The sequence below is a fragment of the Oncorhynchus tshawytscha genome, linkage group LG11 (assembly GCF_018296145.1).
Source record: "Oncorhynchus tshawytscha isolate Ot180627B linkage group LG11, Otsh_v2.0, whole genome shotgun sequence".
Lineage (NCBI taxonomy): Eukaryota > Metazoa > Chordata > Actinopteri > Salmoniformes > Salmonidae > Oncorhynchus > Oncorhynchus tshawytscha.
In genome coordinates this window covers 23,244,096-23,256,134 of record NC_056439.1, presented here as the reverse complement: position 1 = coordinate 23,256,134, position 12,039 = coordinate 23,244,096, and the positions used below count along the sequence as shown (strand labels likewise).

At 44.5% G+C, this 12,039-nt stretch overlaps 1 protein-coding gene across 1 annotated transcript; it reads left to right on the top strand.

The window, feature by feature from the left end:
* Positions 1-397: 397 nt before the first annotated feature.
* On the top strand, positions 398-10,410 carry opn6b (opsin 6, group member b). Its single transcript, XM_024412883.1, has 6 exons — positions 398-813; positions 2,450-2,655; positions 3,344-3,443; positions 3,802-3,906; positions 5,796-6,019; positions 8,279-10,410. Exons 1-6 carry the CDS (start codon positions 720-722, stop codon positions 8,717-8,719), a joined length of 1,170 nt encoding a protein of 389 aa, XP_024268651.1. The 5' UTR covers positions 398-719; the 3' UTR covers positions 8,720-10,410.
* Positions 10,411-12,039: the final 1,629 nt, after the last annotated feature.

Here is a 12,039-nt window from a genome sequence, read left to right as displayed (position 1 = left end):
GTTGCTGTGTAGTATATCAACCAGAGTTTTTCAACTTGTCCTTTGTTTAATCTTATTCAGGATCAGGACAGGGTGTTTTAGTAGACTTCCTCTTGCAGCAAACAAGGATACAAATAAATAATATTTACAGTCTACAAATAGCCCCGTTTGTCTGTGTCCGTTCCCCTTAGGCGAGTTGGAGCTGATCTCGAATGAGCCAAGAAGCCAGTGTCAGTTTAGTTGCTGATCTAGAGTTGTAGCATGGAGAACTCACCACTATTACACAAGGTGCTGCGGTTTATTTTCTGTATTGCCCAACACCATAGACTAAGACTGCTACCTTGACCAGCTTTAGGTGCCACCAAGTATGTATCGAAGTGTATTATTAGCTGACCTGACATCTGTGGCTAGCGTTGCAGCAGCCACTCTCATTAACCGGATCAAGGGATTAGGCTAATGTATGTAGGACACAACCATGCCAGTTCTATTACTGTACACCTGCCTTGCATACACAGACAGGATCATTCGATGGAGAGACTGAGAGGGGCATTCTCAACTCTGTCTCAGTTGGAATTACGAAAGAGAATGCTACCATCTACCTGAGGGGTCCCTGGGACACCATTCACTTCAGCTGTCCTGGATCAGAACAGACCGGGGTCTTCAGACCATGTGTGTTTGAAATGAGACCGTCATAAAAGCTTGGATCTTGGCCGTGAGGTGCTCAGAAGACGAGGGTGCTGATGGAGGACACCAACATATTTCCTCCTAATGTATCTGTCTACAGGTTGTCAGCCGAGGGGGAGACTGCCGTTGGTGTTTACTTGTTGATAATAGGTAATTATTCTGTCTTCCTTGCCAAAGTGATGTATTCCCATACTGTTGATAATATAGAGTAGACAACTTTCACAAAATAAATAAGTGGTGACTTATGTTGGGTAGGTCACTTTCTAAATGTAATCAGTTACTAGTTGCCTGTCCAAAATTGTAATCCGTAATATCATTTTTGGGTTACCCAAACTCAGTAATGTAATCTGATAACTTTTGAATTACTTTCCCGTTAAGAGGCATTGGAAGACATAAAGGATCCATCAAACTCTGACTTGCTCAGGTGGAACAAACTTAAACTTGCAATAATCTGAATTTAATGTAATTGAGAACAAAAAGGTGTCGTAATATATATTTTTCGCAAATATCCTTTAACAGTATGGGTACTCCCTGTTCACTCATGACTGCATGGCCAGGCACGACTCCAACACCATGATTAAGTTTGCCGATGACACATCAGTGGTAAGCTTGATCAACGATGAGGGAGGAGGTCAGAGACCTGACCTTGTGGTGCAAGGACAACAACCTCTCCCTCAGCGTGATCAAGACAAAGGAGATGATTGTGGACTACAGGAAAAGGAGGACAGAGCACGCCCCCATTCTCATCGATGGGGCTGTAGTCGAGCAGGTTGAGAGCTTTTAAGTTCCTTGGCGTCCACATCACCAACAAACTATCATGGTCCAAGCACACCAAGACAGTCGACGAGAGAGAGGGCACAACCAAATCTATTCCCCCTCAGGGCACTAAAAGATTTTAGTGCCCTGGGTCCTCAGATCCTCAAAAGGTTCTACAGCTGCACCATCGAGAGCATCCTGACGGGTTGCATTGCTGCATGGTATGGCAACTGCTCGGCCTCCGACCGCAGAGCACTACGGTTCAGTACATCACTGGGGCCAAGCTTCCTGCTATCCAGGAAGCTCTATAGCAGGCAGTGTCAGAGGAAGGCCCTAAAAATGGTCAAAGACTCCAGCCACCCAAGTCATAGACTGTTCTCTCTGCTACCGCACGGCAAGTGGTACTGGAGTGCCAAGTCTAGGTCCAAGAGGTTTCTAAACAGTTTCTACCCCCAAGCCATAAGACTCCTGAACAGCTAATCAAATGGCTACCCAGACTATTTGCATTGCCCCCCCCCACGCTGCTGTTACTCTGTTAATATCTATGCATAGTCACTTTAATAACTCTACCTACATGTACATATTATCTCAATTACCTTGACACCGGTACCCCCGCACATTGACATTGTACCGGTACCCCTGTATATAGCCTCGCTATTTTTATTTACTACTGCTCTTTAATTATTTGTTATTCTTCTCTTACTTTTTGTAGGTATTTTCTTAACTGCATTGTTGGTTAAGGGCTTGTAAGTAAGCATTTCACTGTTCGGTCTACACCTATTGTATTCAGCTCATGTGACAAATACATTTTTATTGTATTTGTAAATTTAAAAGTAATCTAGTTTTTTCAAAGTATCTGTAATCTGATTACAATGTGTTTTTCCAGGTAACATATCTGATTACAGTTCCTTTTTTGTAATCAGATAACATTGAACAGATTACATGTAATGAGTTACTCTCCAACCCTGTGGGTGACTTTGTTGTGACATTGTTATGATAATGTTATATGTTTTTTTGTTTACAATTTCAGGGTGGCTCTCCTGTCTAGGTAATGGAGTGGTGATTCTACTGTTGGTCAAGCAGAGACACAGTCTTGAGCCACAGGACTTACTCACTCTCAATCTGGCTGTGTCCGACGCTGGCGTCGCGATCTTCGGCTACTCCAGAGGGATACTGGAAATCTTCAACTTGTTCAGGGACGACGGCCTGCTGATCAAGACCATCTGGACCTGCCAGGTACAGTAGGAACGTTGGTTGGTAGTTTTTTGTTGTTGGTTGATTCATATTACCCATATGGACTTATAAGAAGATTTGTAATTCTAGTTGATATTATTTTATTATTATTTTAATGCCTTGAATAAGATTCAAGAGCACTAAATAGATTTACATTGAAAGCATTTTTGACATTATCCCAGATCTTGGGAAATTCAACACAGAACTACATTAGAGCTACACAGATAAGATCAGCACAATAACATCTTAGAATTTCAGGGTGAAATCAAGAGGTGATTCTCTGATCTGAATACGCTCAAGGACAACTTGTACAATAACATATTATATATGGTATTGTAACTTAGCATTTTTCGACTATTAAGAAATAAAGTATCAGTTTAACAGGAAATTAAAGCAACTTCCCTTAGTACTGTTACCGTGGCTACCCAGGACTCCCACCACTCCACTTGACAGATGACTGGAATAAATGACAGAAAGAAAAACATCACATTCCACCAGAGAAGAGTGTGTGCTTTTATCCTGCATTAGTCAGTCTACCTGGCTTGTACCCTGAGAGTCTGGTTAGAGGGTGATGACACAACATGGTTTGGAAAGATTCCTTCCGTTCCCTCAGGTTGGCAGAGAGCTGCAAGCACTTCATCCTAATCTGTGTGTGTGTGTGTGTGTGTGTGTGTGTGTGTGTGTCCGTCAGGTGGACGGCTTCCTGATCATGCTCTTTGGGCTCATCAGCATCAACACACTGACATCCATCAGTGTCGTTCGCTACATCAAAGGATGCCAGCCCAGCTATGGTATGTAGTCTATGCTGTGGCCCTGCCAAGCCTGAGGGCTGCTGGCTAGGTCCCATGCCAGGGCATGCAGGGTTGGGGCTGAAGCTTCCCCTGGTCAAGTTGCTCAGGGCGTGGCACCCTGGCTCAATGGCAGCCACTATATAAACTCATTATTCTGCTGCTCCAAGTTAAGGACTTATGCTGTTCAGTGCTCCCTGACCGCCGGCTAGATGGCACAGATGGAACTATTAGAGAGAGAATTATAAATATCTCAGTTGTCCTACTTGTTTTTTGTGAAATCACCAAATAATTTGTTTCTTCCCCATGTTTCGTCATATAATACCATCTCTGTTTAGTAACTACATGTCTTGTCTTTCAGCTCATTATAATAACCACTGTAACGTTGCCGTGGTGATTGTGGCAGTGTGGCTGTGTGCCCTCTTCTGGGCTGGAGCGCCCCTGGTGGGCTGGGGGAGTTACACAGGTAGGACCCTCTCAATGTAGTCTCTGAAATCCCAGACCTAGGGAAACCGCATTAGAACATTGGTTACATTGTGGGCATCTCGCTCACCTCTCTGATAAAGTAGATTATTTTGGTCATGTAGTGTATGTGGACACGTGCTTGTCGAACGTCTTATTCCAAAATCATGGGCATTAATATGGCGTTTGTCCTCCCTTTGCTGCTACACCCTCCTTCGCTCTTCTGGGAAAGCTTTCCACGAGATGTTGGAACATTGCAGCGGTGACTTGCTTCCGTTCAGCCTTGAGCATTAGTGAGGTCGGGCACTTGTGCTGGAGATTAGGCCTAGCTCGCAGTTGGCGTTCCAATTCATCCCAAAGTTGTTCCATGGGGTTGAGGTCAGGGCTCTGTGCAGGCCAGTCAAGTTCTTCCACACACATCTCAACAAACCCTTTTTGTATGGACCTCGCTTTGTGCACAGGGGCATTGTCATACTGAAACAGGAAAGGACCTTTCTCAAACTGTTGCCACAAAGTTGGAATCATCTAGAATGTCATTGTATGCTGTAGTGTTAAGATTTCTCTTGACTGGGGCCTCCCGGGTGGCGCAGTGGTTAAGGGCAGCGCCAGCTGTGCCATCAGAGACTCTGGGATAGCGCCCAGGCTCTGTCGTAACCGGCCGCGACCGGGAGGTCCATGGGGCGACGCACAATTGGCCTAGCGTCGTCCGGGTTAAGGAGGGTTTTTTCGGTAGGGATATCCTTGTCTCATCGCGCACCAGCGACTCCTGTGGCGGGCCGGGCACAGTGCGCGCTAACCAAGGTTGCCAGGTGCACGGTGTTTCCTCCGACACATTTGTGCGGCTGGCTTCCGGGTTGGATGCGCGCTGTGTTAAGAAGCAGTGCGGCTTGGTTGGGTTGTGTTTCGGAGGACGCATGACTTTCAACCTTCGTCTCTCCCGAGCCCGTACGGGAGTTGTAGCGATGAGACAAGATAGTAGCTACTACAACAATTGGACACCACGAAATTGGGGAGAAAAAGGGCAAAAAAAATAATAAAAAGATTTCTCTTGACTGGAACTAAGGGGCCAAGCCAAAAGCATGAAAAACAGTCCCAGACCATTATTCCTCCTCCACCAAACTTTACATTTGGCACTATGCATTGGGATAGGTAGCTTTCTTGTGGCATCCGCCAAACCCATATTCGTCCGACGGACTGCCAGATGGTGAAGCGTGATTCATCACTCCAGAGAACTTGTTTCCACCATTCCAGAATCCAATGGCGGCAAGCTTTACACCCGAGGCGACACTTGGCTTTGCTAATGGTTATCTTAGGCTTGTATGCGGTTGCTCGGCCATGGAAACCCATTTCATGAATCTCCAGACGAACAGTTATTGTGCTGATATTTCTTCCAGAGGCAGTTTGGAACTCAGTAGTGAGTGTTGCAACCAAGGACAGATGATTTTTACGCGCTTCAGCACTAGGCAGTCCCGTTCTGTGAGCTTGTGTGGCCTACCACTTTGTGGCTGAGCCGTTGTTGTTCCTAGACATTCCACATCACAATAACAGCTCTTATAGCAGCTCTAGCAGGGCAGAAATTTGCCGAACTGACTTGTTGGAAAGGTGGCATCCTATGACGGTGCCACGTTGAAAGTCACTGAGCTCTTCAGTAAGGCCATTCTACTGCCAATGTTTGTCTATGGAGATCGCATGGCTGTGTGCTCAATTTTATATACCTGTCAGCAATGGGTGTGGCTGAAATAGCCCAATCTACTAATTTGATGGGGTGACCTCATTGTGTGCATATTTGTTGTAATATATGCACATACAAAAATACGTGGTTAAAAGGAGTTGATTGATCAATGATCATTATAACAAATCAACCTGGTCAATTCTTTGTTTTCCACCTTGCAGCTCGTAAGTATGGGACGTGTGAGATAGACTGGGTCCAGGCCAGGTTCTCTGTGTCGTACAGACTCTATGTCATCCTCATCTTCACCTTCAACTTTTTCATCCCATTCGTGGTCATATGGTTCTCCTACGTGTCCATCATCCGGACGGTCAACAACAGCCACAAGTCCAGCAGAGGGGGAGCGGTCAGCGAGAGGGAGAATCAGATGGAGCGCAGTATAACAACAGTGAGTGAGGGAGCTCCCAGTCTACAAACGATTAATAGCTGCAGGATTTGGTACATGTTACATAATGGTGAATGCTGTGGGATTCAAAGTACAAATTGAATCTAGCATTGTGTCTGCTGATGGTCTGCTCTCTTAGCTGTACACTGCTTTGATTTCATTCTAATTTTAGTCCAATGCAAGGTTATAATGTCTTCAGAAGGTATTCTTTAGGTCAGTGTTTGGGGCTATACATGTAGTGTACACAACGGTCAGTTTATTAGGTACACCACCCCGTTCACGAACATGGATCGCTCCCACAGACGCCGAGTCACATGGCCGTGGCTTGCTATATAAAGCAGGCATCAAGGCATCCAGTTACTGTTCGTTTGAACATTTAGAATGAGCAAAACGAGTGACCTAAGCGACTTTAAGTGTGGTACGATCGTCCGTGCCAGACTCGCCAGATCCAGTATCTCAGAAACAGCCTCCTGGGCTTTTCACGCATGACAGTGTCTAGGGTTTCCAGAGAATGGTGCGACAAACAAAAAACATCCGGTCAGCGGCAGTCCTGTGAGCGAAAACAGCTCGTTCATGAGAGTTCAAAGGAGAATGTCAAGAATCGTGCAAGCTAACAGGCGGGCCACAAACGGGCAAATAACGGTGCAGTGGTGTGCAGAAAGGCATCACGGATGGGCTATTGCAGCAGACGACCACACAACGTTCCACTCCTATCAGCTAAAAAAAACAAGAAGCGGCTCCAGTGAGCACGCGATCACCAACGCAGGACAAATTGAGGAATGGAAAAACATTGTGTACCACCATCCAATCTGCAGCAACTGCGTGATGCCAGCGTGTCAGCATGGAGTAGAGGTCGAACGATTAATCGGAATGGCCAATTTCAAGTTTTCATAACAATCGGAAATCTGTATTTTTGGCTGCCGATTTGCCTATATATATATATATATATTGATACCTTTTATTTAACTGGGCAAGTCAGTTAAGAACACATTCTTATTTTCAATGACTGCCTAGGAACGGTGGGTTAACTGCCTCATTCAGGGGCAGTACGACAGATTTTCACCTTGTCGGGGATCTAAACTTGCAAGCTTACAGTTAACTCGTCCAACGCAATAACGACCTACCTCACTCTCGTTGCACTCCACAAGGAGATTGCCTGCTAGCATTAAACTTATCTTATAAAAACAATCAATCATAATCACTAGTTAACTACACATGGTTGATGATATTACTAGATATTATCTAGCGTGTCCTGCGTTGCATATAATCTGACTGAGCATACAAGTATCTAAGTATCTGACTGACTGGTGGTAGGCAGAAGCAGGCGTGTAAACATTCATTCAAACAGCACTTTCGTGCGTTTTCCCAGCAGGTCTTCGTTGTGCGTCAAGCATTGCGCTGTTTATGATTTCAAGCCTATGAACTCCCGAGATGAGGCTGGTGTAACCGAAGTGAAATGGCTAGCTAGTTAGCGCCGCTAATAGCGTTTCAAACGTCACTCGCTCTGAGCCTTCTAGTAGTTGTTCCCCTTGCTCTGCATGGGTAACGCTGCTTCGATGGTGGCTGTTGTCGTTGTGTTGCTGGTTCGAGCCCAGGTAGGAGCGAGGAGAGGGACGGAAGCTATACTGTTACACTGGCAATACTAAAGTGCCTATAAAAACATCCAATAGTCAAAGGTTAATGAAATACAAATGGTATAGAGGGATATAGTCCTACAATTCCTATAATAACTACAACCTAAAACTTCTTACCTGGGAATATTGAAGACTCATGTTAAAAGGAACCACCAGCTTTCATATGTTCTCATGTTCTGAGCAAGGAACTGAAACGTCAGCTTTCTTACATAGCACATATTGCACTTTTACTTTCTTCTCCAACACTTTGTTTTTGCATTATTTAAACCAAATTGAACATGTTTCATTATTTACTTGAGGCTAAATTGATTTTATTGATGTATTATATTAAGTTAAAATAATTGTTCCTTCAGTATTGTTGTAATTGTCATTATTACAAATAAATAAATTGGCCGATTTAATCTGTATCGGCTTTTTTGGTCCTCCAATAATCGCTATCGGCATTGAAAAATCATAATTGGTCGACCTCTAGCATGGACCAACATCCCTGTGGAACGTTTCTGACTTGTAGAATCCGTGCCCCGAACATTTCAGGATGTTTAGGGGGGTCCGACCCGGTACTAGATGGGTGTACCTAATAAACTGTCCTGTGTGTGTATGTTATACCAACTCCCCCCTCCTCCCCCAGGTGTCTCTGATCCTGTGCTCAGCCTTCCTGCTGGCCTGGTCTCCCTACGCAGTCATCTCCATGTGGTCTGCCTGTGGTCACCAGGTGCCTCCTCTCCACAGCATCCTGGCCAGCCTGTTTGCTAAGTCAGCCAGCTCCTACAACCCCTTCATCTACCTGGGCCTGAACTCCAAGTTCAGACAAGACTTCAGAGCCCAGTTCCACTGCCTGCACCACAAACCGGACCTCTCCCACAGGCCCGACGAGGTGCAGATTGACCTGGACATTATGGAGGTGAATGGAGGGGTGGATGACCTGGACTCTGGGGTAGAGCTGGGTAGTGAAAGGGGTGTGGAGGAGAGGGGGGAGAACCAGAAGAGTCCTCTTATGCCCCCGATGATAGCCCCGGCTCCCAGTCATCGCCTGTTCCTGAGGAAACTCAGTGACTCTGGGCGCCTGTGAGCTCTGTCTCTTTGTTTCTGTCTCTCTGTCCCTCTGTTTTTCTCTTTCGGTCTCTCTCTATTTGTCTCTCTGTTTCTCTGTCTCTCTGATTCGGTCTCGTTGTCTCTCTCTCTCTCTCTCTCTCTCTCTCTCTCTTGTCCTACGTACTGAGCCACAGCGGAGCTCAGCTCTCACTGTTAACTGTTCACCTCCACAGCACTCTGATCGCCTGTACACACGTAAATTTTTCTCACAGCACTGCAACCGTCTGGACTTACTTTTTTTTTTTTTAATCAAGAGAAGATTTTTTTGGCCTCACCTGAATTATTTGGAATCACTGATGTTGAAGGATTTACAGTATGTGGCGGCACTATCAATTTAGGGTCCGAGTTAAATCATATTTGTTTTACTGTTTTACATGTTACTCTAAAGCTGTAAATAATTTAGTTATTTAAAAAAAAAAAAATTGGTTTTAGGTTTGTACACCGTCCATAAAATAACTTCCAATAGCTCATCAATCAACGATGACTTGACTCAAAGGGGGTTATATCAGGCGCTGATGTTGTACATTCATTCTCAGTCACTCACAGAGGGCTTGTGTGCAGAAATAATGAGGTGGAGAAGTGAGAAAAGGCTCTGCCTTGACCTGAAGTCGCTAATCTGGGTTTTGTCCCCCCTCTGCCCTGTTGGGAGCCCTGAGGGAGCTTGGGAAACTGGGAGAATGTGAGCTAGCCCTCACAGGGAGACTGGCTGGTGCACAGCTGAATCTGTTGGACCAAGAGGAGAAAGCGGAAAACAACACCACAACCACAGAATGGAAAGAGGTTACTGTTCAATTCAGTACAGCTTTATTTGTCCTCTTATTGCAGTGCAACAACACACTGAAACAAGAGCAACAATCCATAGACACAGGTAACATAAAAACAATGACTGTGAAAGAGGAACTGCAATAAATATCAGTGTAAAGTCATGTGCAAATGACAAGTAGGATTACTGTAGTACTGTGGAGTGTACTGTACTGTGGCCTGGAATTAGGAAGGATATAGGATATACTGTATGAGGGTAACTCCACTCCAGAGGCTGTGGTTTTATTGGTCAGCTTGTGCGTCTGCTGAATAAATATTACCAAGTCTCCCCTCAATAAAACAAACACAAGCCACTGTAATCCAGTTGGGTTCAACAATGGAATTATAACTGAACAAGTTAACAATAGTGTCCCTTTGTAATAACAGCCTGTCTCAGATAATGACAAGGTAATGGCTGCCGTAAGTCCCCTTTCTCTTCCATGAGTAATTATAAACCACAACACAGTGGCTGCGTCCGAAATGGCACCCTATTCCCTATTTAGTGCATTAGATTTGACGCGGGTCCTGGTCAAAAGTAGTGCACTTTATAGGGAATAGGGTGCCATTATGGACACACAGGTGACTTCAGAGTGAAAGTTACCTCAGGGCTCCACGGCAGCTGGAATTTCAGCAGGACTAATGACATGGGACAGGCACACAATAACCCATCAGGGGTCCCCATAACTGACCAAACACAGCTACCCCAGCCCTGCCAACACCACGAGCACGGTGACACAAAATAAACCAATCCACCCCTCCAAGAAAATACCACAAAAACATTAGCTTGTTAGTGAAATCCCTCTCTGGAAGAAAGAGCATCTCTAATCTATGTTCGTTTAAATGTGATATTAAACTTTTTAGATGATAGTTTCTCATTCATTTTACTTTGACAATGTTTTAACAGAAAATTACTATAAATTTTCCCTCAGACATAGGACCATCAAGGTTCGAACTTGAAAACAGTCTGCGTTCACAAGTCTAGGCTGAATCGCATCCGGCCGTGATTGGGAGTCTCATAGGGCGGCGTACAATTGGCCCAGCATCGTCCGGGTTTGGCCTGGGTAGGCCGTCATTCTAAATAAGAATTTGTTCTTAACTGACTTGCCTAGTTAAATAAAGGTTAAATAATGTTGAATTGTTTAGAAAGTGTATACCAAAATCAATAACAATCTGATGCGCCTTGTTGCTTGTGGCTATGGCAAGGAATAGAAATGCATTTGATATTCCTTGGTCTATGGTGGCATGGTCAGAGGATGAGCCTTGAACTCTTGAGTAGGTTGCTGTGTTTCTCCAATCAAGTCTCCCATTATACTAAATACATTACAGCGGCCCGTTCTGCTTGGCCCATGCTGAAACAGCTATGTCAGTTCTCTTTTTGTCAGCTCCTCAGTCTCACCCCACATGGCTGAGCATGGAGTCACAGGCCAAGTTCTCCTTGTGACCATCACCGGCTTACTTAGAAACACCCAGCCAAGCCTACACTCTCCGTTAGCTTTATAGTATAACTCCTGCCATGCTGAAATGTTTGTTGGTGTTTTCAATTAGGCGGAGTAATGTACTGTAAATGCATGCACCAAGAGGTTTATATGTAGTGCTGGAGGAGTAATGAAATGTGTGTCATTAGAATGTGTGGAATATGTGTCCCAGTCCCCAGAGAGAACCAACGCATTCTGACCTGCCTCTCGAGGGAAAGTTCCCAGGTCAAATCAGACCAAATACTATTTCAAATACTTCAAACTGAGCTTGATTTTGAGCGTACACAGACACCGTAGAACAGGTTTTTAGATACTCACCTTCTTCTTATGGAATCTTTCTTTCCTTATTTCTGAATGTCGGCAGTGAGGGCAGAAGACACTTCACCCCAGGTGATTTACGTGATCGTAGCTTTTTTGACATAACTACAACAACTAAAGCTGAAATTAACATAATCACTGGCTACACTGATGCTGTGATGGTGAAAGGCCATACTAACACCTGGACCATGGCGCCCTAGTGGCTTTGGCTTCAACAATAGGAGAGGTTCAGGTTATCCCTAGATTATCTGTCTAACATTGATCTCACTGAGCTCCACTGGGACTCTGTCCAGAAGAAAATATTGAGAGGATGGCACATGAGACTCTGCTGTTCTGGAGGACAGAAAGACATGATGAGAATATCAAGCAGCTGTAGGGGTTGTCATGGTGACCTCTTCCTTTTCTCTCTGACAATGAAAGGGATGGGGATTTTTATAACAATGATGAACATGTGTATCTATGGAGCATGTAACAGTGCCCACAGAAAATACTCACACCCCTTGACTTAATTCCACAATTTGTTGTCTTACAAATGGGATTCAAATGGATTTAATTGCAATTTTCTTTTGTCAACGTTCTACACAAAACACAAATTCTAGCATTTGGGAAAAAAACACCAATATATCTTGATTACATAAATATTCAACCCCCTGAGTCAATAAATATTAGAATAATCTTTGGCAGTGATTACAGCTTTGAGTCT

What these genes read in the sequence shown, in the direction of transcription:
- opn6b (XM_024412883.1), top strand. Translation starts at nt 720, where the DNA reads ATGGAGGACACCAACATATTTCCTCCTAATGTATCTGTCTACAGGTTG. An exon ending in TGTTTACTTGTTGATAATAG is followed by an intron (nt 814 to 2,449) that starts GTAATTATTCTG and finishes TTACAATTTCAG; the next exon opens with GGTGGCTCTCCTGTCTAGGT. An exon ending in TGGAGCGCAGTATAACAACA is followed by an intron (nt 6,020 to 8,278) that starts GTGAGTGAGGGA and finishes CTCCTCCCCCAG; the next exon opens with GTGTCTCTGATCCTGTGCTC.